At 45.4% G+C, this 26,025-nt stretch overlaps 1 protein-coding gene across 3 annotated transcripts in view; it reads right to left on the bottom strand.

Moving 5' to 3' along the window:
* Window positions 1-7,428: 7,428 nt before the first annotated feature.
* The window catches only part of FAT3 (FAT atypical cadherin 3), a 528,869-nt gene continuing 510,272 nt past the window's right edge, over window positions 7,429-26,025 (bottom strand). For 2 of the 3 annotated variants that reach the window (XM_028156960.2, XM_054725478.1), the window contains 6 exons: window positions 19,315-19,468; window positions 16,116-16,777; window positions 11,996-12,109; window positions 9,500-9,559; window positions 8,658-8,693; window positions 7,429-8,051 (listed from right to left, as the gene is read on the bottom strand). In XM_028156960.2, coding sequence (XP_028012761.2) covers window positions 7,429-8,051; window positions 8,658-8,693; window positions 9,500-9,559; window positions 11,996-12,109; window positions 16,116-16,777; window positions 19,315-19,468 — 1,649 coding nt within the window. The remainder of the gene's footprint in view (window positions 8,052-8,657; window positions 8,694-9,499; window positions 9,560-11,995; window positions 12,110-16,115; window positions 16,778-19,314; window positions 19,469-26,025) is intronic. The other variant, XM_008149161.3, reaches the window with a different exon arrangement.

A 26,025-nucleotide genomic window follows, 5' to 3' on the forward strand; every position in this document is an offset into this window, starting at 1 on the left:
CAACCACTGAACAACACTGGCCAGGGCTTGAATTTTCTACCTTTAACCTACTTGTTCCTGCTCTGCTTGTCAGACTGTTTTAATTTTTGTGTCGGTTGTTTCAAGTTATCATTTATTGTTAGATACTTAGGTTGTTCCAAATCTTCTTTATTAAAAACAGAATAGAGCAAGCATAATTGGCTGGAAATTAATTAGAATTTAAAAGCAAAAGAACGGAGACAAAAATGTAAGAATTTTGAGAAATGGGCCAAAATGCTTCAAGACAAATATCTAGGTTAGAAACCGCCTCCCAAACTAGCAGTGATCCAGAACTAGTTACTGAAAATGATACTTTTTGCTCCAATCAGTATTGAACAGTAACATTTGATTGACCAGCTTGCATTCACCCCGAATGTTCTGGCAGAATTGTGTTGGTTGGCTCCTCTGCTGGCACACAGATGGCAGGTGACAATTTGAGGAGCAGTCCTGTGCAGGCCACATGGAAGGGTCCATGAAAAATGGAAATTGTTAATTATTGAGAGTTTGGGCAAACAGGAGTATCTACTCCAGGTAGAAATTTCAGGTAGAAATTCCAGAGGGACTGGGCAGAGACTGGAAGGCCCAATGTTATCCTTTGTAAGGCCTGCTTACAGGGTTGGCCCTTGGCTGGTATCTGAGAACTTGAATTTGAGAGTGTCCCTACCACCTTGGTATCATTTATGCTGAACACCTGCATTCTTCCTGGGAGTCTGGAATGTTGGTACACCCCAGGCAGAGGCTGCTGACAAGATCTGACTCTAATAAAACTCTCGGTGCTGAGAGTGTAATAAGCTTCCCAGATTAGCAATAGTCATGAGCACAAGTATATGCTGGGTCCTGCGTCCTGCTAGGGAATCGAACCTGGGAGTGTTCTTGGGGACCCCTGACCCAGGTACACACACAAAAGGGACCTTTCCACAGAGACCTATTTCCAAGCTTGGAACCAGCCATTTTTCTCAGGAACCAGCAGAGAATGAAGATTGACATGAAAAGTCTTTTCTTTACCCCTTTCCCCAATGTACCAATGCAATTAAAAAAAAAAAATTCTTTTTTAAAATCTTTATTTTCATTGATTTCAGAGAGGAAGGGAGAGGGAGAGAGAGATAGAAACATCAATGATGAGAATCATTGATCAGCTACCTCCTGCACACCTCACACTGGGGATCGAGCCCATAACCCGGGCATGTGCCCTTGACCGGAATTGAACTTGGGACCCTTCAGTCCACAGGCTGACGCTCTATCCACAGAACCAAACCAGCTAGTGCCCAAAGCAATTTCTTAACTGACATCTCCGGGTTGCTCTACCATTTCTGAGGCACGAATGGAACTGCAAACCAGCTCTCTTTCTGCCAAGGGTGGCCATGTAAAAGACATGGACAAAAATGTTCCTGGTGCTCAATTCCTGACCACATCACTGTAGTGTTGGGTGGAAAGGCAGAGACTTCTAGCTCTCAGCTCTCTTGAAATCCTTCTCACTGCAGTTTCTAAATTCACCCAAGTGAGGAAGGATTTATGAGGTCAAGGGGATTTAGCTGGAGACATCGATTTATTTTTCAATCAAAAGCATTTAACGAGGGTCAGTACTGTCCTGGGAACCTGGAAAACAAAGATAGTGAAGACACAACTCAAGTAGTTTATGGTCTTGGTGGGCAGGCAGTGGTACGCTGACAGTGGATCATACTGGGCCACTGTTCAGAAATATTGCGAGCAGGTTCACATTACCTTGGTAACTTGAAATCCGCCATGATAGGAGTACTTATATCATAGAAATTGGCAAATGCGACAAATTGGTGCTCCCCCTTTTGCATCTGGTGTGAAGCATTTACCTGCATACCACAGTGGGGATGGCCAGGTGATCAGAGGGGTGCAGCACACCGAACTCTGCCAGCACAACAAGGATTTCAAGTAAGGGAGGCTGCCTTGAAGGTGTGGGGTTGTGTCTAGCAGAGATTTCTGCAGAGGCGGGACTCCATGATCCTCCTTTGTCCTAGTCTCCAGCACTGTTTTCATTTTCATCAGGGGAAAAACCCCACAGCGTCTGTGCCCAGGATGGAGCTGCATGCGATTCCAGCACATGTGCACGGGAACCAGCAGAAGTCTTTCCGGGGGTGAGAAGTCTCTGAAAAAAACCCACCCGCCCTCCAGAGACTGACTGCCCACCGGCCATGTGCGTCGCGACTGAATTCAAATAGGAGGAGACACTTAAGAAGAGTCAACACAACGGCTAGTTTCGTTTTTTTTCTTTTTACTTGAAAACTTGTTTTAACCATCAAATTTTGTAAGTTATAAACCTGTACACTGTTGGGTTTTTGGCTGTCTTTTTGTTGTTTTTGTTTTTCTTTTTTTTTTCTTTTTTTTTTAGAAAAAGAACACCAGATGAATCCTGCCAACAGCAATAGATGCAGAAACACTCCATTTCCATCAGGGGCAAGATTTACTGCAAGTGTTGGCTTTCCCCTTTGCATAAGGTTTGGTGTGTGATGTGTGTGCAAGTTTAGGTGAGTGCACATGTGTGTGAAGAAATGATATGTTTTAGTCTGAATCTGAAATGGCAAAGATATTAGGGACTGAGTAACTGGGCAAAACACACTCGTTTAAAAAATGCCAATAAGAACATTTGCTTGCAAACAGAGAAAGTTGAATGAAAACGGTAGAACCAAAGAATGTTTACAGTACATTTTGAAATGATTAAAGAACACCATTTTCAAACCCTACATCCTTCATGTGATTGCGTGTCGTTACCTCAGAAGGTTGCAGACCAACAGCATGGATGACTTAGAATTGTATTCGACCCCCCCAAATTAAAGCATCCTGATAGGCATCAAATACAGTTATCTACAAAAGCTTGGAAAATTGAAACCATTATATACAATTTTATAAACATTTTAAACACCAAAACATACATCTTTTACAAACCAGCCTGTTTGCAACAGGTAAATTTACAAGACAACCTCTCCAGTACAGTGCTTAGAAAGAACTGCTTCCATTCCCCACACATTTCTCACTTCCCGAAATGCAGTAGTATGGGCTCATAAAATTGTTCAATAGTAGCAATTCAGGTATTGGTTTGCTGGAAGGGTACTACAGTACATACTAATGGGTCCAAACACGCTCCAGGTGACTATATGATTCTCTAGTGCATCCTAAACATTGGAAGAGACTTATTATGGCCTTTGTGTAATATTACATACTTGTAATTATTGCTTTCATTATTACATAAGGAAAGAAAACCTTAATTCTTTTCCTATCTCTTAGCCAATTGGCTAAATAGTAACTGATGCCAAAGCCACCAATGGTGACTTTAAACCCTAGAATTATACAACCAGAAGCTTAAAGACACTGTGGGTTTTCACCAGAATAATGTGCAGTTGAATACTGCAGGACAAAACCCAGGGAAAACACAGAACCACCTGCTCACAGACCACACAAAATGATGACGCTGAAGAAATGCCTTTCCCAATCCCCATGCCCCATGGTTTGAAGCTAAAAACCTAAGACATAAAAGCCTAATCACTTCATCAATATCTGTGTCTTGGAAGGGCAGCAGAGGAAAGAGAAGAGATAATTATCTGGGCGACCCTTGCAAAATGAACACTAAATCTTCCTGAATTTTCTCATATGAAAGCGTTTTCTGGACCTTAAATGATTTATTTTGCTATATCTTTCCTCAATTTCCTGACTTTGATTATGTAGACACAGCATTAATGGGGACAGTGGAGGTGGGGTGGGGGTGAAAGTAAATAGGATAGTATGTATGTATATATATATATATATATATATATATATATATATATACATACTATCTCCTATTTATATATATTGGGCAAACGTAGGTTTATAGTTGTGAGTATGTGGAACAGAGTTTATCCTTGTACTATTATTTATTCTTGAATTATATATTTTTCCATACAAACAACTGTCAACCTACTTTTACTCACCCCTGTATATCCTACTTGCTTTTTTCGAGGCTTTATTAGAGATTCCTAAGGGGAATCCCAGGGAAGTTCCAGGAATGCAGCATAAATTCCCTTTCCAGGCCTTCACACTGGTTCTCTGATAGGGCAAACAATTGCATGGACTTGACCTACTCATAGTGCTAAGTCTTCTCCAGTGGCGCCTTGTGAATGGGCAGGATGTGAGTGCATGGAAAGCTGGCATGGAATGGAACTCAGCAGCCTCAAGGCCCGCACAAGAAATTGAATAAACACCTCCTTTATTCACCCTTTACAGCCCCAGAGCTCTGCTTCCCACGGGACAAACACCCACTCTCACCAGAATGTGCACCATGGAAGTAAAGTGCCTACAACAGGCCATGGCATTGGCTTCCAGGGGGCGGCACACACATGTGAGCAAAACGGGAAAACACTAATTGGCTTCAATCGTTTCCACGTGGTTCAGCACAGTGGCGGGAGTAGGAACAGACACCAGGCCTGGTATGGGGGAGAAAAGGAAGAACCAAAATGCACCTGGTTGATCATCTTATAAACTTGAGTGTCACCATAACTGATGACTAGTCTGGATTCCATTCTGTAATTATCTTTCCATCCTCATTTTACAAAACATTCATTTGGTAAAAGCAGCATTTTGACACCTGTTCAAAGAAATGTGTGAATTCTGTAACTGTACGCTCCCTAGCGGAGCTTCTAGGAAACACGAGGTCATGAGGTTTTCAAAAAAAATAATCTCCATGATTTCTAAGCAAGAATGGTGGGAAGTCAGAAGGTCCAGCAGATGCCATGCCCCAGGCAGTGTAGCGGTGACCAATGTCACATGGAAAGAATATGGGCCAAATGGATGTTCAGGTACTTAACCTCCTGTGTGAGGTTGGGCAAGTGCCTTCCCCTCTTTGGGCATGTCCCCTCTTTTACAAAAATAAGAGGGCTGGACAAATCTTAAGGACCCTTCCAGATCTTCAAATCCGCAGCCATCCCACCTAGTTCCATCTGACGGAACACCATTTCATACTCTACAGGGAAGTCCAATTTTCCAGAAAGTGGAAAGCTACGTGTTCACAGGGTAATGAATACAAACACACCATGCTTATCTGGTATACATTTGGCTGCAGAGCTACTCTGCAGAAAACCAGGGAAACTCTCCTGATGAAAGAGGTATTTTATATAGGTCAGAGCCAAGGGGGGGGGGGGGGGGGGCACGGTTTTCTTGGGTGACTTCACAACCGCATTAGGTTCTATTTATTCCTTCATTACGGTGTCAGTCAGGCATTCTCCCCGGAGGGGATGCTGTGTAAGCAATAGTGACTCACTGGCATTAATCTCCTTCTAATATTTCCTGGGGGCGAGAAATGAATTGTTGGTTTTACTTTGATGGTTTTTATGACATGGCATCATTAAAAAGTGTAGCAGTGATTCCATTCTAGACCATTAGCTCGTCATTTTCTCCATGATTCTGGCAAATGTGCTTCTTACGTAAGAAAAAATACCAAAGATTTTTATCCTGCAAAGCAGCCTGGTTGAAATGCATGCATTTCAAGCCCACGGTGCAGATAATGCTTCCGTGAGTAGGTCTAAGCAAGAGACAGGAAGAGGAGAAAAGCCGAAACATTTGTGAAATGTATCCGTGGAATCAGGAAGCTTGACAATGAAAAGGAATTTTTTTTTTTTTTTTACAACAAACTTCAGAAACACTGACTCCTACAAAGAAGTGGATTCGACATAACTGAAACAACTAAAAATATGTCTGAGTGGGTGATACACAGACTCGGGACGGCACAATTACACACCAATGCCATGTGTCATCAGAAACTGCGGACACAGATTTGCTCATGAAGCGGATAGTGCAAATATGCATTTACTTACCATGGCCACCACACACGCAGCCATCATCCGATTGAAGCGAAAGAGGAAAGTCACTCAACGTGTCAACGTTCAGCTTCGAGTGCTGAGTTATTGTACTTCCAGTGGGATGATTCCCCTGTCAGTTTTGGAAACTCACGGCCAAAGTCCACTTGTCAGCTAGAGGAGAACCCCAGGGTGTAATGAAACATTACACATTTTTCAAACAAGAGTTTAGTTCCGGAAAATGATAACAAAATACTGTTGTTGTTTTTTTTTTTTAAAAAAGCACAGTTTTGCTTTAAGTTAATATAAATGGCAGTACCAAAATAAGATTAACTGAACCAGAGTAAAGTATGGCGTTTGGTGTTTCTCTGACATCACAGCGATTAGAGAAACTGGAAGGTCCGCCTTGCAGGCAGAATTCTGAACGTAGTCCATAGCCTAAGACGTCCACGCTCGCGGTCCTCAAGAGCAGCCTTACTGAGTGCAAGCGCGTGCTTGTACATAGGCCCAGACACACACACACTATTATAATTTATACACAAAGACTAATCTACTTTCCTACAAACACAATTGGACTGATAGTGGTGATGCTAACCAATTTAGAACAACACTCAGATTGTATTTACATTATCAAGAATTGTGATTATCTGGCTGAACACTTTGAAAGTGTTATATTTGATTTTTTTCCCCTAAATTTGTGAATTCTGCTTAAACCTCAAAATATCTCTCATTCTAGAGAATAAAGTATCAAAATGTTCCTTTATTCCCCCTTTTATTTCCTGATTCTCAGAAGAAATGCCAGTTGCTGCAGGAGTGTTAAAATTGTAGTTCCAGCGAGGAATGTTTCATGGAAAACAGATAATCACATTCTTTCTAATGCTTGAACGATGTTAACGTCCCCAGCCCACAAAGTGGTACCCAAATACCCTCTTGTTCCTCTTCATTATACCTTTCTCAAAGATCACAAAACCCAACTATATAATATTGGATGCTTAACACAAACAAAAATAACTAAGCATACTAAACATGTTACCTAAACCTAATTTTATAGCTGAAAATTGGGCAGCTTATAAAAAAAAAAAAAAGTTGATTTTTAAAGGCTCCAGCCCATTTTCTTGTTTGTTTAATAATACCTGTTTTTCTTTTCTTTTGCCTAAGTGACTAACTTTTCCAACAACGATACCTAGTATTTTCATTCCCTCTCCCCCCACCATTGGCTGAAAATTACATGCCTCTTTGCTCACTGTTGCCAGTTATTAATACTGCAAGGGCTGATGCTGGAATACTTTCCAGGGCACAATACTGCACAAAGCCATACAAGACCGACGGCGTACCTTAGGGGGTGCAATGTATTCCCCCTTTAAAACCTCGGCGAGCTTTCTTGATTGATGAATGCAGGTACATACTGCAAGGGCGATCAGTCCCCCCTCAGAAACAATTTCTGAGCCTTTTCCTTTTCACCCAACTGACTTGAAACAGCTTGACTTGTGAAGAAGGTCCCAGTGGGAAATACCTGCATTTCCTCCGCGCTCAACACACTGCTCTGCATGGAGACACAAGCCCGGCCAGTCTCCTTCCGTACCAACCGGTGCAAAGCACCGAGGCGCGTCCCCTACACTTGGGTCTGGTGTTGAGTCTCCAGAAAGGGGATGTGAAGGCTGGCGAGGCTGAGCTCGCCCACGCTCTCGTAGTCACTCATGGCTACTTTGGCATCCTCGAAGCCGCAGCTGGCCGACACATCAGAGGATGAGGTGCCTCTGGAGTTGTGCAAAGATAGAGACACACTGTCTGCTGGGCCCGCTGTCTCGGTGCCCGGGTTCATGTTGACGGCAAAAGTACTAAATTCACAGCCGGCAGGCGGGCCCGCCAGCTCGGCTTCGTTGGGGAATGGGTGAGGCGGGAGGTACTGGCTGGGATGGAACTGGGGCCTCCTCCTGCAGTCTGGGCTCAGGGTGCCGGCCAGTGAGACAGGCTGGGAGGGTGGCAGGGCCTCGTACTGGTCCGGGAAGTCCTCCGGCAGGGGAGGGGGCAGCTGGTCCTGACTCAAGAACTCCTCTTCATGAGGGGGCGGGTACTCGCTGTCAATGTCGTAGCCGCCCAGGTAGTAGTCGCTCTCCAGCTCCCGTGTGCTGCCCTGGTGTGCAGAGCCTCCCTCCTGGTTCTCATAGCTGGGCACCTCCTCTATGTCCGACAGGCGGGCGGCCGGCATCCAGTCAGAGGTGTCCCAGTGATAGGCTGTGAGCAAAGAAGCCCTGATGGTTAATTCCCTCCAGGCTGGAGTGGGGGCAGGGTTTGGAAAGGAGCAGATAAGGGACCTGGCATGCAATTCACATCCGAGGGGCCGACCCGAAGAAGCCAAGTCACGTGCATGCTCCTTTCAGGCTCAATCAGGGGCCAGCCCATGCTCTGGCCCTGGGGGAGCAAGGCAGTGGCAGCTCTGAGAGCTGGGGCTGCAGCACCTTACACCCAGCCGTGCCATAGAGATGGCCAGCGAGGGCCTGCCGAGGATCCCAGGACCCCCACCCCATCCTCTCTTCCTATCCCTACGCCAAGTGCAGAGCCAGGCTGGCAACATGCTCCCCGAGAGATACGCGTCAGCTGTCCTGTGGACCACAGAAGTCAGGGAGGTGTGCACGCAGATGGATGAACCGCACGCAGGGGAGCAGCTGGGGGAGGAGGGATGAGGGCAGGGCTTTCACCTCCAATACCAAGCTCACAAGACACCTGGAACATGCAAAACTCCGATCAAAGAAAAAGGGAGGGAGAGGGACAGGGTAAGGACGAACTCAGCAATTCAGAACACAGAAGTAAAACGTTATGCTGGGGTCACAGCAGAGTCACCTCGGTTGTAGTTCTGTCCTTGATCCATGACAGACACTGTTTAAACACAAAGTGAGAGGTAAAGCTGATCATCCAAGCCATGTATGTGCAGGGGGCAAAGGAGAACATTTTAGATGACTTAAAAACATGCCTCGGTTTCTCCCCACTGTTACCTAGGGCAGTGGTCGGCGAACTCATTAGTCAACAGAGCCAAATATCAACAGTACAACGACTGAAATTTCTGTTGAGAGCCGAAAACCGACTTCTGCGCACGGGCCACGAAGTTTCAATCGCACTGTACGTGCGCGCCTGCACGTGGTATTTTGTGGAAGAGCCACACTTAAGGGGCCAAAGAGCCGCATGTGGCTCGTGAGCCGCAGTTTGCCGACCACTGATCTAGGAAATAAAAAGATAAATCCCATCTACACCAGGCCCTAATTGTATCATGACACTAATATAAGTTCCCTGATTGAAATCGATTCCCATTATGTCATAGCTTTGAATGATTTCTTATGTATCCCCTCTCATAGTAGGTGCTCAATGAATACATGTTGCATGTCAGAATGAATTTAGCATTAATCTCGATTCCAAATATTTGGGTACTCTCCTCTTGGAAGAAGTTTTATAAAAAGAGCATCCCTTATATTTGAAAAAATTATAAACTCGATTTTTTTCCAAGTTTTAAAATTTACCCCAATTCCCTAGAGAAATACCCAGTGTCTCCCTTGAAAGCACCTGTGTATTGCCTCCTCTATTGCTAGCTGATCAAAATCACCCCTAGTTCAAAGTAACAAGGATGCAATATTTCCAAAAGTATAACTCTTTACACAAAGAAATGCTATGGAAGAAAAAAAAGTAAATACCTTCATTTTCTATAGTGTCAACTACATTGTTGACAAGCTGAATGACAGTCACTATGGATGCTTGTGGCCAGGAAAAGAAGACAGGAGGGGAGGGGAGGGACAGCTTCAGGTTAGTTATGTATTTTAAACATATGTTAATTTTTCTTAACAACAGCAATAGCCACAACAAAGGTGCAGCATGCAAACACCCAGAGCCTTCCCACAGTCCATCCAGTAGGCAGTGATCCAGTGGACACTTTTTTCCAGGGTCCCAGGATTCTGGGAACGGAAGGGAAATGGCACACATCCGGGGCCATTCCTCCTGAAAGGCAGGATGGGCAGGGATGGCTGGGTCATACATTCACACTTCATGGCCCAGTGAAATCAATCTAGGAAGGCAATGGCTCATCAAGCTCAGGCTAATTTCTCATTAGCAACTCCCAGAAGCTCTAGAGGAGACCTCACTATTCCCAAAGAGAATTCTTTGTTGATAAGCCATGCCGCCTCGACCAAATGCCATGATGGAAGATAACCTTTGCAGGACTGGTGGCTTCACTCTCACATGATGCCACCGTAGCCTAGAATGACCCAAGGCCCAGTTCTCTCCACTGCAGTGTAGACAGACATCAGCATTTGACCTCTGAAATAGTTAGGATCAGGGAAGGAGATTTCTGTACGCTATAGGAGTTGCATTAACACTGGGTACCAGCAACTTGTTAAAACTAATGAGAATTCCTAGCACTGCCTGCTTTAGTCAGGACCCATCCAGGATATTAAACATGTAAGTCTGAGCGTGTGACTTGAGAGCACACAGAGCAGAGCCCATGAGAATAGTCAACTTGGCATCATTGTGGGAGCTGCTGCCAGGAGTTTGGAAACTATCTGTTCTCAGTTGCTTCTCTAAAAACACAAACCGGTGACAGCTGTTCCTCTAGCTGGGGATGAGAAAAGGAGTGGGCACTCAGGCAAACAGATCTAGAGGCAGGCACCTGACCTCCTAAAAATGGTCAGAAGAAATGCACTGCTACATAGTGTGTCATCCCAGCAGCCAGATAAACGGAGGATCTCAGGGGTGCCAGGTACTGGGGTGGAAGTGATTTTGGGGTGGTGGTGGTGAAAGTGGACTATTTTATTTCCATGACTGCTATGGCCTTTGAGCTCACCTGCTCCTGTGTTTACCTGGAGGGCAAAGACAATGTTGTTTTCATTTTGTACTTCTGGGCACAAAATGTCCAACATAGGGTTCAGCACACAGAAGAAACTCAACAAGCGTTCATGGGTTGGATGATTACATAAAGTAATAAATATTCAACTTTTGCTAATCCTATATAATAAAAGTCTAATATGCAAATCAACCAAATGGCAGAACGACCAGTCGCTATGACGTGTGCTGACTACCAGGGGGCAGATGCTCAATGCAGGAGCTGCCCCCCGGTGGTCAGTATGCTCCCACAGGGGAGCACCGCTCAGCCAGAAGCCGGGCTCACAGCTGGCGAGCTCAGCAGTGGTGGCGGGAGCCTCTCCTGCCTCAGCAGCAGCGCTAAGGATGTCTGACTGAAGGTTTAGGCCCCCTCCCCACTGGGAGCTGGCCTAAGCCATCAGTCAGACATCTCCTGAGGGCTCCTGGACTGCAAGAAGGTGCATGCTGGGCTGAAGGACCCCCCCCCACTGAGTTCATGAATTTCGTGCACCAGGCCTCTAGTTGCTTATAAATGAGAAAATGACATAGGTGAGGCTAACTATCTCTGTGGATGACTATTTGAAATTATTCTCGGTTCACCACTCTTGTTGTACTAAGACCATTTCTGCTACAAGGATCACAACCCATCCCCCAAAGCTGGTTCCTCAGCTCTGGAAACCCAGTCCAGCAACTTCTTCATAAATGTAAGTTCACAAGAGGCATAGGTAGCTGCTTTGGAGTGTCAAAGAGGTCCATGAACCACATGGAATTGCATGCAACATCTGGGTGTATGTGCATTTTTCTAAGGAGCTGATGCATCGTATTCAATAGATTCTGCAAAGGCCCTTGACCCCAAGTGATCATAAGGGGGTTCAAGTGAATGAAGATGTCACTTCTATGGGAAGGAGTTTTTATGGGAAGGTCTTGCCTCTTAACTAATTTCTAATAATATGGAGGTTGGATGTATAGTGAAGAGATAATCATTAGTAAAATTTTAAAAACACACACAAATAAATTACACTGTTTGCTAGTGGGTATCATTTGGGATGAGGCAGTTCCATCATGAACCAAATCAAAGAGGACGCATTACTGGAGGCCCAGGGTAACCTCAACAACCTCTGATGCAGATCCCTGGGCCTACTCACAGTTGCAGCTCAATAGATGCTCCTTCAGCAATGAGGCCCAACAACGGAGCCAACCAGAAAGCTGGTGAACACGTGCAAATGCCCAGGATCAGGTCAAGAACCCAAACTGGTCTCATCCCCTTCCTCTTAACCACTGATGCCAGCACAGGAAGCGGAAGCCACCCCCGGGGAGACAGATCCGTGACTTCTTACCATTGTCGTCACCAGAATCCGACTGGAAGGAGCTCAGGGACTGCACTTCAGAGTTGCTGCCTTTGTTACTGCCTGCAAAGCAGGTCACTTCTCCCGGGTCATCAACTCCTTTGTCTTGGTGGACAGCGAGAGAACAAGCAGAAATGACACTGGTTACCTCGTGCGTACTTCCAGCCCGGCCACCCCCGGAGTTCACTTCTCGGAGCTCTTTCATTTGCTCAGAGAAAATAATTTAGCTCCACAGCAGAGAATTGATTGTGCCACTGGGGGCAAAGGTCCGTCTGTCAATCAAGTGATTTACATTATGGATTCAAACCCTTAACCCTTGGTAAATGAGCTTCCAAATAGCTGACAGCCCAAAGTAGCTGCTCCCTCCTCAAAGGGAAGCCTAACGGAAGAGTGAACCGGGATGAAGTGCCGGGGCTGCTCTCTGCCATTCAGAGTTAATTTAAATCATTTACATGAACCCGTGTGGTGTCAACACCGGGTTAAAGGAGATTCCTTTTAAAATAGGGGTATACATATTTTATAGGCAAGAATGCCTTTGCATTATCCTGACTTCCATCTCTGGGGAGCAAGTGGAGTTCTCAGCACTGCCTTCTAGAGGGCAGTGTCGCATCAGCTTTGGGAATGAGTGTTGTGCACTCAGGTAGGAGGGCAGCGGGGAATGCAGAGATGCCCTTATCCACACATGTCCTCCTTTGCCATGCAAAAACAGACTGATCTCTCTCTTTCTCTCTCTCCAGGGCTACCTTCTTATTTGATGGACTAAGGAAAACAATAAAAACAACCCATATTTTGAAAGTGTCAAGTGAAAAATGAATTAGCCACCTAGAGATTGTCTCGCCAGCTAACTGCCTTGCTTAACAAAGAAAGAAATGTATTCAATAAAAACCCAATAATGCTTTGGGGGGAAATGTGAGATTTGGCCTGAGGTGGATTCTGGAAATAAAGCTGTCACATTACGAAGTGGGTGGAGGGAAATGATCACTAGGAAAGCTTCAAATCACCCTGTACCATGATGATGGCATGATGGTATGAAGAGTTGGAGACTTGTGACTCAAGGAAAAGTTGCTCCTGCTCGTGGCTGGGGAAATCCCTGATTCTCCCACCAAAGGTGATGGCAGTATCGGGCACCTGCTGTCAGATGCTGAAGACACAGCAAAATGATGAGCTAGATAAACAACTCATCTGAGTGGAGAGAGACGCCTGCCAGGGAGAAATTCACCTCCCAACAGCCACACCACAGACAACATGAAGACGTGCCTTTGAAAAGCACGAAGTGGGCACCAGGCTTAGCCCTGAACACAAGGGAAAGAGTGACAAATGACCTATCCTGGTGAATAAGGTGCTGCGCATAAAACTGCTCTCTCCATGTCTCCATTTATTCAAACCCCACTTTTTCATTGTTAAATAAAAACGGGCCTTACCTTTATCTAGTGCAAGCATGTCAAACTCGCGGCCTGCGGGCAGCATGCCTCATTTGCTAGTATTTGGCCCCTGTTAGCCTTTGAGTTTGACATGCTTGATCTACTTGATTGGCAAGTTTAACTTTACAGATGATTTGGGAGAGAATAAATTGATGGTAAAAAGTCCAAAGACATCAACTTAAAGTATAAATGTGTCTCCAGAAAACCAGAGTCAGCGGATGTAGAACAGTTGGAGCAGCACTAGAATAGAACAGAGGCCCGCCTCCATCAAGGGATGCTCTCTCTCTTACATCCGTCTCCCTCCTTCCTGCTGTAGCTTCCGAAGGCAGTGTTGGTAAGACCAGAGGCTCTGAACTTGGTGGAACCAGGTTTGAATTGTCACCTTCCCCTCTTACTAGCTACTTTCCGTTAGGCAAGTTATTTGGATTTAAGATGATCCCCACACTGCAGTGATGCTTTTTTTATTTTTAGTCCTCACCCAAGGTTGTGTGTGTGTGTGTGTGTCTGTGTGTGTGTGTGTGTGTATGTATGTGTGTGTTTAATTGATTTAAGGGGGAGAGAGAGAGAGAGAGAGAGAGAGAGAGAGAGAGAGAAAGAAACATCAATCAGCTATGTGTCCCAACTGGGGATCAAACCTATAACCTAGGTATGTGACCTGACCAGGAATCAAACCCACAACCTTTTGGTGTATGGGACCATGCTCTAACCAACTGAGCCACCTGGCCAGGGTTGCAGTGATGGCTTTTTATGTTTATCTGATGCCTCTGTTTTCTCACCAAATCTCTTTGTCTTCAACCTTTGCCTTCTGGATTCTGTCTTGGTAACTCACTGAAACTCTCTTGAGGTCATTAAGAATCTTCTAGATGCTGAGTGCAATTCAGATTTTAGCCTGTGTCCTCCTTGACAGTTTTACAGTACTCAGCCCTGCAGACCTTATTGATAGCGTTGGCTTCTGCATGGCTGCCCCTTCCTTTTTTCTGCGCTCTCTTTGTTGAGACACGTAGGCATCTCGTACATGTAGGCACCTCCACGGTTCTTTTGCAGGCCCAGTTTAACATTCCTCTCTGCTCCTGCTCCCCCAGGGAGCTCACCCTCCTAGAGGTTCAACCATCCTGCATGCAGGTGTCCACCTCTAGCCTCACCTCTCTCCTGAACAACAGAGCCAGACACCCCTTGTGTGCCCTTTCCACTGGTCCAGATGCTCACTGCGTCTGGAAGGCCCTCTCCAATAGTTTCCTACCAAAATCTTACTCATGCTTAACAACACCAGTAGCATGCCCCTTTCCTCCAGGAGGACACCCAGTGTCTCCTCAGCTGCATATGCTCGCTAGCTTCATTTGAAACCTTCTTCTCTCCCTACCTTCTACCCCAACATACATCTTAGTACACCCAGGGGGTCCCTGCTACTCAAATAGAAAGCTATTTGGCCTGATGAAAAGACACAGGTTACAATAGAGCTTGTCTTCGTTTCATCCTGACTGATGTTAGGGCAGGAGAAACAATCACCACCCCTCACCCAGATGTTCACAAACACCATCTAATTAGTCTCTCTACTTTCTTCTTTCATTGGTCCTATTTAGTCTCTTCTCCAAGGAATAGAGCCATCTTTTAAAGATATAAATTAGATTATGGCACTCAGCTGCTTCAAAACCCCCACTAGGCTTGCTGTTCAAATGCACCCACGCCCCCGGGTGCCCACCAAGTTCCAACTACATTGATCTCCTCCATGGTCTTCAACATGCCCAGGGCTTTCCCACCCCCAGGCCTTTGAACCTGTGGGCTCTTCCCTTTGCCTAGAACCGTGGTCGGCAAACTGCGGCTCGCGAGCCACATGCGGCTCTTTGGCCCCTTGAGTGTGGCTCTTCCACAAAATACCACGGCCTGGGCAAGTCTATTTTGAAGAAGTGGCGTTAGAAGAAGTTTAAGTTTAAAACATTTGGCTCTCAAAAGAAATTTCAATCGTCGTACTGCTGACATTTGGCTCTGTTGACTCATGAGTTTGCCGACCACTGGCCTAGCATACTGCTGCATGAGGCCGCAGGGCTGGGAAACACCACCATCTGGCCCAGACCGCTCTTCCCGCCGGTGGTTCACTCTCTTGTTTCATGGACCCTGCGTGCCAGTCAAACAGAACACCTTGCTTTCCTTCTGGTCATGTGGAATGCCCTCCTTTCTCCAGACCTATAATCCACCAGGATCCAACTCAAATGCCTCTGCTCTTCTCAAGTCGGCACTCTGTAAGGCCGGGAACACTCTCTTCCTCAGACCCTCCGGAGCGCACTCTCTGGGCATCATCCTGTAGCTACACTGCTGGCTTTAGCGCCAATGGTGCGCTCCAGTGAGCAGAGCAGGGGCTTGAGGGTTTGGCTGCCCTGCCTGCAGTACCTCTCAGTAGCTTTCAGACTCGCACTGGCCTGGTGACCATGGGCATCTTACGATGCTCTCTGAGCCTCCTTTTCCCCATCTGTAAATGGGGATAGGAACGAGAGCAGTTTCTCAGGGCCGATCTGTGAACACACTATCAGAACATGCCGTAACGAGTGCCTGTGTCTGCGGGTTCTCTCGCCCTCCCCGAACCCCCTTCTCCCGTTGCCCACACCCCTACGGCTCCCCCCCCCCCCCCCCCCCCCCCCCCCCCGTGACCGCCAGTGGCATAGGGAGTCGAACATGCCGCATCGCTTCCTACTCACTCTCAGTCCCCGCGTCCCAGCCGTTCTTCCGGATGGAATCGCAGTCCGAGCGGCAGGGGGACACGGCGGGCAGGTTGGGGGCCACGCTGCACACCACCACCCCGCGCCTGGCCGTCAGGATGCGCGGCGACTCGGGGTGGAAGGTGGTCATCTCCTGGTGCTCGCCCCCCAGCCCGTCCACGATCTTGTCCAGGTTGCTCCTGGAGTCGCTCTGGAAGCAGGGGGTGTAGGCCATGGGGCGCACGGGCACCTGCGGGGGCCCCACCTCCTGGTAGAGGTTGCGGCCGTCCCCTCCGTGGGGGCCCCGCAGGTTCCGGAAGGGGACGCCGTTGCTCTTGTGCAGCAGCGCGGCCGTGGCGGGGTCCTGCACCAGCGTGATGTTGTTGCGGGAGTAGTGCTTGCGGAAGACCTTCTTGCGGAAGACGATGAACAGCACCACCAGGACGAAGATGACGAAGAGGACCACGGCGATGCCGATGAGCTCCTCCTTGCCCACGTAGGCGTGGCCGGCCTGGATGTTGGGCACCACCACGGGGCGCAGCCCGCAGTGCGGGCCCGCGAAGCCCGGCGTGCAGTTGCACAGGAAGGCGCCGAACACGTTGACGCAGGAGCCGCCGTTCTCGCACTCCTCCCGCTCGCACTCGTCGATGTCCTCCTCACACCTGCGGGGCCGAACACACACAAGCTGCCCCCTCTCCAGCCTCGGACCCGACCACGCAGGCTCCTACCCTGGAGCTCCACTTAGAACCGAGGTCTCGAAAAGAAAAGAAAGCACCACGAAAAGGGTGTGATGGTGTGTGTGTGATGGTGTGTGTGTGTGTGTGTGTGTGTGTGTGTGTGTGTGTGTGAGTGCGGGAGGCGGCCTGCATCACCAGCGTGCGTTAAGGTATTTCTCTCCCCAGTCTCTCCCGGGTAGTCTGACCCCCTACCCTGGTGGGGGCAAGGTAAAGGCTGTTTGGGGGGAGAAGAGAAGGAGCAGAAAGAGAAAGAATGGATGCTGTTGTCGAGGTACTGGTTTCCACATTCTTGGGGCCAGACACATTCCAGAATTTTAAATTTTGCAATTTTAGAAATGACATAGAGTACATGTCTTTTATTATATGACTAGAGGCCCAGTGCATGATTGAATCATGCACATGTAGGGTCCCCTACATGCTTTCGCTTTCAATCATGGGGGAGCTGGGTGCCTGTCCGCTGGTGCACCAGGCCTTTCAGAAGCCTCCAGCTCAGCGGAGGCTTCTGAAAGGCCTGGTGCCTGAGCAGACAGGCACTCAGCTTCCCCGCTTTTGATGGTCCGTGGTGGGACGTGAGCTCGCTGCCCCAGAGGCCCCTTCTGTGCCGCAGCACAGCCATGGTGCAGACGCTGAGCTTGAGCTGCCGCTGGCAACGTGAGCTCAGCATCCCGCCAGCCCAATCAGCCACCCCGGCCACCCCGAGTCCCGTCCCCCCGCGCCTCCTGGCCAATTGTGGGCATAGCGAAGGTACGGTCAATTTGCATATTTGCCTATTATTAGGTAGGATGTAACATACCCACCCCACCCAAGAAACAGGCGTAGGACCCCAAAATCAAATACTGGTACACCAGTGTTTCCACAGTAAAACATGTAGATATTTACACTAAAGGAAAGAAATAAAGGCTAGAAATAGTCCTATAGTAGCTTCGGCTGTCTGCAGCACCAAATTCGTTTGCCACTGATTTATCCACAATCCTGTCAGTTCTCTGAGCTTTTTTGGGTTTTGTAGAATTACAGGTAAAGACCTGTGAAACTCTACATGCCCTATATGGAGTTTCCTGAGAGGAGGAAGTGTTTAGTTCTGACAGTTTCCTGTAATGGTTACAGTGACTTTTGGCCTCTGTGCAACTGGGGTAATGGGGTGTGATAGGTAATAGGTGGGTAGGTGCATGGAGGGCTACATGTCTACATATCTTCAGATTTTATGTCCAAGTTAAAAGCTAATGCTAATTGCAGCCCCAGCTGGGTGGCTCAGTTGGTTGGAGCATCATCTCTTACACCAAAAAGTCTGCAGGTTTGATTCCCCGTCGGGGCACATGCCTGGATTGTTGGTTCCATACAGAGTTGGGGCAACCGATTGATGTTTCTCTCTCTCAAATCCTTAAAAACAAACAAACAAAACATATCCTTGGGTGAGGATTTTTTAAAAAAGCTAATGCTAATGCAGATGACTAGGAAAAAAATTACTAAAACATTCTAGTGAAATATAATTAAATTACTTTTATTCTCTTTAAAACAATCCAAGACTTGCTTTGAGTATTATTATAAGGCAAACATTTAACTCTTACTATTTCTTAGTTTAAAATTATTTGAGAACACAGAGCCAATTTTTCCTTCCCTTTTCTGTACTTGAGTAATTGTTCTGCTATATTCATTTAAAAGGCCCCAACACCTGTATTTTTGGTAATCCACTTCTTAAAATGTAGTCAAATGTCCCTAATTTGAACAGATTGAAGGCAGGTCAGTTGGAAATTAGTCAGAATCACTGAGTATTTAAAAAATAAATGCAGCTTTATTACTTTAAATTGCATCCAAAGACTCAAAGTCGGTTAAGTTTTTCCTGGTAAAGTCCTCGGGAGATTTGCTTTAATGAATACATAAGACTGATCTGTAATTAGTCTATCACTTGCTTGAGATTACATGTATAGACTTTCAAAGCCATCAAGGATGGATGAAGGTGGCATTTTAGTAAAAATTTAAAATATTTCCTTTTCATTCAACTAACACTTTAATTTCCCTATTTCTTGGGGGTGGGAGAGAGAAGATTTGCAAAGGAAAGGTAGGCTTTAGTTTCTCAGAATGATCATAAAATGCTAAGCAGTAGAGTCCTGGTAATAATTTCTGGGGAAATGGATAGTATGTCTGCCTCAGAATTATACTGGAAGCATTAGGGGTCAGAGATGACCTTCTTTAAAAGAATTGTTTTCTTGGTTACAGGACACATAGCAATTATATAAAAATTTGAAAATATAGAGAAGTATAAAGTAAAATAGGTAAATTACCCATACCCACATTACCCAGAGATAATCCCCGTTAACATTAGTCACTCGTAAGCACTCTTTATATGAAGATATTAACCCTTTGCCTGTCCTATCACTGGTAAATATTTCATCCAGTTAGTTGTTTACTGTTTTGTCTTCTTAGCAACAAGAAAAAACATAAAAGTCTTGAACAATCTCACTTACGTGACTCCAGTGAGCCCAGCTTTGCAACTGCAGATGAAAGTATTTCCTATGGGGTCGCAGGAGCCTCCGTTCCGACAAGGGTTTGGGAAGCAGGCTGTGATCTCTGATTCACAGTTTCTCCCGGTGAACTGTGAGAGACAGGAACACTGATAGCCTGGGGAAACAGAGGACCTCATGAGCCACGGATGCTGCTGGTAACACAGAGTGCACGGACTCGGTTATCACACGTCCTCCTAATTCCTTCCAAACCAAATCAAAGGCAGATCCCAAATTCCAAAGATGATTAGTAAATTGGTTATTTTGAACTTGGGACACAGCTTTTCACAAAAATGCCATATGTAATGGTTTGGGTATCCCACGAGTCCTCAAAAATTCACCTCATTAATCACATACATGAATGCTCGTGAGAATGGTACGAGACACCCAAGGAACCCCCAAGATTCCAAGAGCAGAGACCAGGATGGGGAGGGAGATGCTACTCCCACCACACTGCTATTGTAACGGACAGGATGCTTCCAGACCGGAGTTTATCACAGGTACCATGCCCATGTCCTCGGCTTCCCGAGAAGAGGTTTGTGTATAAAAGGTGAATGTTGTGAGACCTTGCATAGCTGAACATATCTTTATTTCACTCTTATGCCTCTTTGATAGTTAGGTTGTGCATGGAATTCTAAGCAATTACCTCCATGTTACTCTTCAGAAATCCGAAGTTGTTTTGTTTCCTCAAGTTTATGTGTGAACTGGTTTCTCTTCCCAACAGCTTGAAGTGTGTTCTCTTGACCCCAGTTTTCTGAGAGTTCACAATGATGTACTTCAGAGTGGGTTTCTTTCAATCAGTACTGGGTACTCAGTGGGCCCTTGCAATTTGGAAACTCTTGTCCTTTAACTTTGGGAAATTTTATTTATCACACTGACAATTTCCTTTCCTTTGTTCTCTCTGTTCTGTCTTTATAGAACTTTTATGGTTTTCGGCTCAGATCTTTTGGATCTTGCTTGAATTTGGTCTGTCTCTCTTATATTACATCCCTGTGGGTTTTTGCTTTATTTTCTAAAAGTGTTTCTCAACTTTGGAAACTTTTGTGAGATTTTCATTTATGTTGTCATTTTCCAAGGGCTTTTTATTTGTTTGCTGAGGTTTTCTTTTTTTTTAAAACACATTGCACCTTGCCCTTATTTTGTGCTGGCAATATTTTCTCTTATATCTCTAAAGATATTAATAACATTTTTATAAAGTTTTCTCCCAGCATAGTTTCCTCCAAGTTGCTTTTCTCTGCTTCTGTGTTTTGGTCTCTGTGATGGTAAATTTTATGTGTCAGACTGACTAGGCTATGGAGCCAAGTTGTTGGTCAAACACTATTCCAGATGTTGCTGTGAGGGTATCTGTGGATGTGATTAACATCTGCAATCAGGTGACTTTAAGGCAAGCAGATTGCCCTCCATAATGCGGCTGAGTCTTGTCCATTCAGCTGAAGGCCTTCAGAAGAAGGGGTTCTGCTTCAGAGTACAATACAGAAATCTTGCCTGGGTTTCCAGCTTTGAAGATTTCAAATTCAAGACTGAAAAATCAACCCTTACATAAATTTCCAGCCTACTGGCCTGCCCTATAGATTTCAGACTTGCCAGCCCCCACAATCCTGCGAGCCACTTTCTTAAAATCCATCTGTCCGTCCGTCCATCCATCCATCCATCCATCCATCCATCCATCCATCCATCCATCCATCCATCCAATTGGTTCTGTTTCTCTGGAGAACCATAATAAAAATTCTCTGTCTTCCAAATTAGAGGAGTTCCTTCCTTGTCTGGTAATCCTGGCTTATCAGCTCACATTGCAGAGTGGGGAGGTAAAAACTAGAAATCTGAGGGGAAGTCTAAGCACTTGAGGCTTGTTAACGATGATACTGTGTCAGTACCTTTGAAGTGGTCAATTTCTCTACAAATTACCTTTATCATCTTCCCAGAGGGAGGGCAAAGGCCTGTTTTTAACATGAGGGGGGGGGGCGCTGGGTGGTGGTAGAGGAAGGGTGGTCGTGGGTCTCAGCACCCACTGAGCACATCATACTTACTTACTCCGTAAACCCTGCAAATAACCATCTAACTCTAATTTGAAGGGCTCTTTGGCTCATCTCTGCTCCCCCAGTGGTCAGTGACTGAAGTTGGGATTGTGTAGGTTGATCTCTAAAGGTATAAGATAGTTAACAATCTTTAGATCAAAACAGAACATGCTCTCATAAACGTTTTCCTGAATCCACACTACAGAGAACTCTCCTGAACAGGAGGACATCATGATTGCATGTGAGTGTTCATAGTTCAGAGAGAGAAAGACTCATCTTCAGGAGGCAAGAGAGCACTTTACATCCTAACAAGGAGGGACTCCCCAGCCTCCCTGGCACCAGGAAACACAGAGACGGAGGCTCAGAGAGACACACTCCTAAATGCAACCCCGATGAAATTCCAGGGAACTAACTTATAAGGAAAGACCATTACTGATGCAAACTGTGTCCGCAGATGGCCAGCATGAAGTCTGAGGGCAGGTGCCATGGTCTGAGATATGCTTGCTTCAAATAATGCTGATGTGGGATTATTCTTTCCCAATTTGGAAAGTTGTTCCCCTAAATGGAACTGAGGATTGCTGAAAGCAGTTGGGACTGAGGAAAACGCTTCTTTGTGTCACCTTTACACCACAGAAATCACTAACTGCTACCAATCAGGGCTTTTATTTTTAGAGAGCTAGCTTACCAGCACTCCTTGGCCAGGATAGCATGCCATTTAGAGGTAGAGTAACTTGTGAGGATGAACTAGATTCCTTTTTTAGACTAACAGGAGGGGTGGGACAGCTGCAGTATAGGATTCTGGAAAGCACATTGGTGGTGAGGAAGAAGGGAAGTCACAAAGGAGCAATCTAAGGCAAGGGGGTCAGCTCAGGTACCACTCCTCCCTCTCCAGCTCCTTTTTGGCACCATTCAGGCAATTGCTCAGATAAACTATATAGCAGGAGTAGTAGGTGGCAAGGGAAAGACAAGGAGGGACTGTCTGGAAAACGGGGACATTTGAATCACTCTCATGGAAACTGGATTCTAACAAGGGTCGTGGGTTTGATTCCTTTGATTTGATATCTCTGAGCCCTGGAAAAAATCAGACTTTAAAACAAGGCCCTACCTCCAGTGCACTATTTTACGCCCACACATTTCTTTCTGCTTTTTGTCAGTTTCATTATCTTTTGTGGGCTCTCTAGTGCTACCTGCTGCAGCAGCCAGCCTGGGTGATTAACTCATTCACTGCCTGAGTGCTAAGCAACAGGCCGTGGTGTGTTGGGGCCAGCTCAGGCAGGGCGCGAGAGCTGACGGTTAACATTCGGGAATTTGGCAGGCCAGTTACTAAACAACGGGTAGCCTGGCATCAGCCAAGGTGGGAGTATGTACACCACAGAAATCAGTAAATGCTACAAATCAGGGCTTTTATTTTTAGAGAGCTGGCTTACCGGCACACCCCTGGAATAGGGACTATGGCGGGCCCTGGGAAGACAGAGACAGGAACATTACCGACAGCATGAGCACAAAGACGGCTCCAAAACTGCCCTGAGAGCAGGCACGGGGCGCAATGGGAGCACAGAGTGGGGGCCTTGGGCCTGCGCTGGAGAAACACATGCACGACTGGGGAGCTCTGTTCTACATCCGAGAGAACTTGCTGTCCATTTTGAAGATGATGATGATGACGGTAGCTAACACTTACATGACACTTATTATGTGCTAAGCACTTTATATATATTAACTCATTTAATTCTCCAAAAATGCCTATGACAAAGGGACTATTATCATTCCCATTTTATAGAGGAGGAAACTGGGGTACGAGAAGCTGATTACTTATTCACAACCATGGACCCAGAGTGGATTTGAAGGGGAGCAGTCTGCCATCAGAGGCCTGAACTGTTCAGTATGATCTTGAACTGTATTTCCATAAATCGCACTTCATTACACACTCTACCTGGATTTCTCTGTTTAGCTAACAGGAAACTGTGTCGGGTCTGCTCTCATGATCTCAAACCCCGGGACAAAGGAGAGACCCTTTGGAAGAAATTTCGATTTTTAGAACTTTAAATTTGGAGGAGTTCTTATGTTAAGACAATGAGAGGGAAAAGCAATTAGATTTTTTAAAAAGTGGTCAGATTTTTTTTTTTTTTAATGACAGAAGAGTGATCTATTGTTTGGCTGTATGAGAGAGGTTTGTTGATCAAAATTAACTTGTTCTCACAAAGTGTTATTTATGATCTCATTATATCAGCCTAGGCATTATTATTAATAATTTTTATAATATCAGTAAGTCTGCTATAATGATCCTAAGTGATCTAATGCTTTAGTGCTTTTAAATCACTTTCAGTCATTCTATGAAGGATAATAATAATCCGAAGAAGGAAAAATAAGAGGCCCATTAACATCCCAACTCCGTGGGGTGTTAGATAGGTTAGTGGCTTGTTCAAGGACATACAGCTAGTAAGTGATTGAACTTGAATCCAGGCTTTCAGATTTTCAAATCTTTCTACCAGACTGCATCGGCATTGGGACTTGTCAGTGAGCCAGAGCTCATTACTTGCTAGGAATAAGAAGGAGGGGCTCGGAGTTACTCCCCACAACTCTCCAGGGAGCTGATGAGCTACACTGAGATGAACAGTATCAGACACCCTTTCTGGGAGCCAAATAATCATTAAATAATAAAGATAATGGCATAATAAAGTTTCTCCTCTTCCCAAGCATTACCATATGTTATTATAAAACACAAATAAAAGGAACAGAATTTCAAGAGATATCCGGGCATTATTTGATCACACATTATTTTCATTTTTGTAAATGTAAAAGGAAAATAAAATTCAGTGGATGACCTCAACATCTTATTAAAAAGAGCAGCTTTTTCCCCCTCTCTGGGTTGGGGGAGAATGTCAAATAAGGAAACCATTAGCAAGAACAACAACTTATTAGGTGCTAGGAAAAATGCTAAGAACTTCCTATGCATTATTCTCATTTAATTCTTAATTACAACCTTATGGTATAAATACTATTATAGTAGTCATTTTACAAATGAAGGGACTGTGGCTTAAATAAGTTGGCTTGCCCAAAGTTACACAGTCAATTCAGTGGCAGGTGCCACTTTACACCAGTTCTCAGATTTAAAAAAAGACAATCGTCCTCCAAGGATTGAGATACATGTTAAAAAAACAAAACATAACAAACAAAAAAACCTCAAAACAATGTCAGAGCTTCTCTCCTCTCAAATCTGGCAGGATGAGAAGTGCATTTCATCGCTTTTCCTCAAAGCTGTGCTCTTGTTTACAATCCTTCTAGTTACAGTGGAGGCAGATGGTTTTGAAATCTGCATCCAGACGAATGTAAAATGCTCCCTCCTTCCCTCGCTCAAAGAAGAACATGGCAAAACCTATTAAGTGCAAAAAATAGAAGTGGTTTGAGCAATTATAGAGTGTATTTGGGCTGTGTAGGCAAATAATCAAGATAATTCCTATCTTACTTCGGTGACTTCTTAGTCGTTTTCCAACCTGATTCATTCAGGTAATGGCCTCACCCCTCAGCCCTGCTCGCCAGCTTAGGTGAACATCATTCTGATCGGGGTTGGCTGCCTTGATAAGGAAACATCTGCCTGCCGCACAAAGCGAGAAATAATGACAAATGTGCAACGAGCACTTGGGATCTGGAGCCAGCATCAACCACTATGCTTGCTGAATTACGGGTTTCATTTAGAAACTCTGAGAACTTACATGGTTTGGGGAGGCAGCTGTGATTTGGGGGTGAGGCCCCGGATGTACGTATATGTCCTGTCCATTACCCAGGAGCCGGGCATGATCATGGCCGAGCTGCCTGACCTCTATCTAGGAACCCCTCTATTTTTATCTGATCATTGAGCCTCACCAATACCCATTTCATAGAGGAAAATAAGGTTTCTGGATTCGTCAACCACAATAGAGCACCCACACATGAGATGCTTTAGTGTTGTGACTATTATAATAACTATGGATTCTGAAGTTTCTGTGTTGCCCATAAACCAAACAATTGAAAGCAATGGGAGTTTTCTCCTCTTTAGAATGGACATTGGAAAATATTGAAATTTCTAGCCTGTGTGAATCTCGGTATGAAAAAAACTAGAGTGGGGCCAGCGCAGCTACAGATCACAGCCTCTGTTGTTACTTCACCGTTTCAATGTGTAGGCAAACGGACGTTTCTCTCTCACCAACCAAGGTACACACAGTATCTAAGACCTAGTAAAATAAAAACCTTTGAAGGCTGGCCTGTAACTTCCCCTAGGAAAACCGGCTCACGCTTCATATCTTGTATGTTGGGTTGAGCCTCTTTGAGGATCTGGAAACTTTAATGTGTGAACAACACTAAGCACACAGTAAATCCTCACCTGCTACCATGTTCTCTGTGTCCACATATAACCTGACTGCTTTAGGGTTTTGAGTTTCTTGATGTGATGTTATGTATGCCACTACCATGAGGTTTTTCAAAATTATGGGAAAAAAAAGGTTTAACTCTATTTAAATGCTTTTTTTTAAGGTTTAACTCAGAAAAAAAAAAAAATTCCCCCATAAGCTGCAAAGTTCAGTCAAATTATGTCCACGGTATATTCACTGGGAGCCTGGCTTTCCCCTTCTCTGCCCTCTGTGCCCAGTCCCCTTAAACCAGCTGCGAGGGGACGGAGACCACACAG

Source organism: Eptesicus fuscus, chromosome 13 (assembly GCF_027574615.1).
Source record: "Eptesicus fuscus isolate TK198812 chromosome 13, DD_ASM_mEF_20220401, whole genome shotgun sequence".
NCBI lineage: Eukaryota > Metazoa > Chordata > Mammalia > Chiroptera > Vespertilionidae > Eptesicus > Eptesicus fuscus.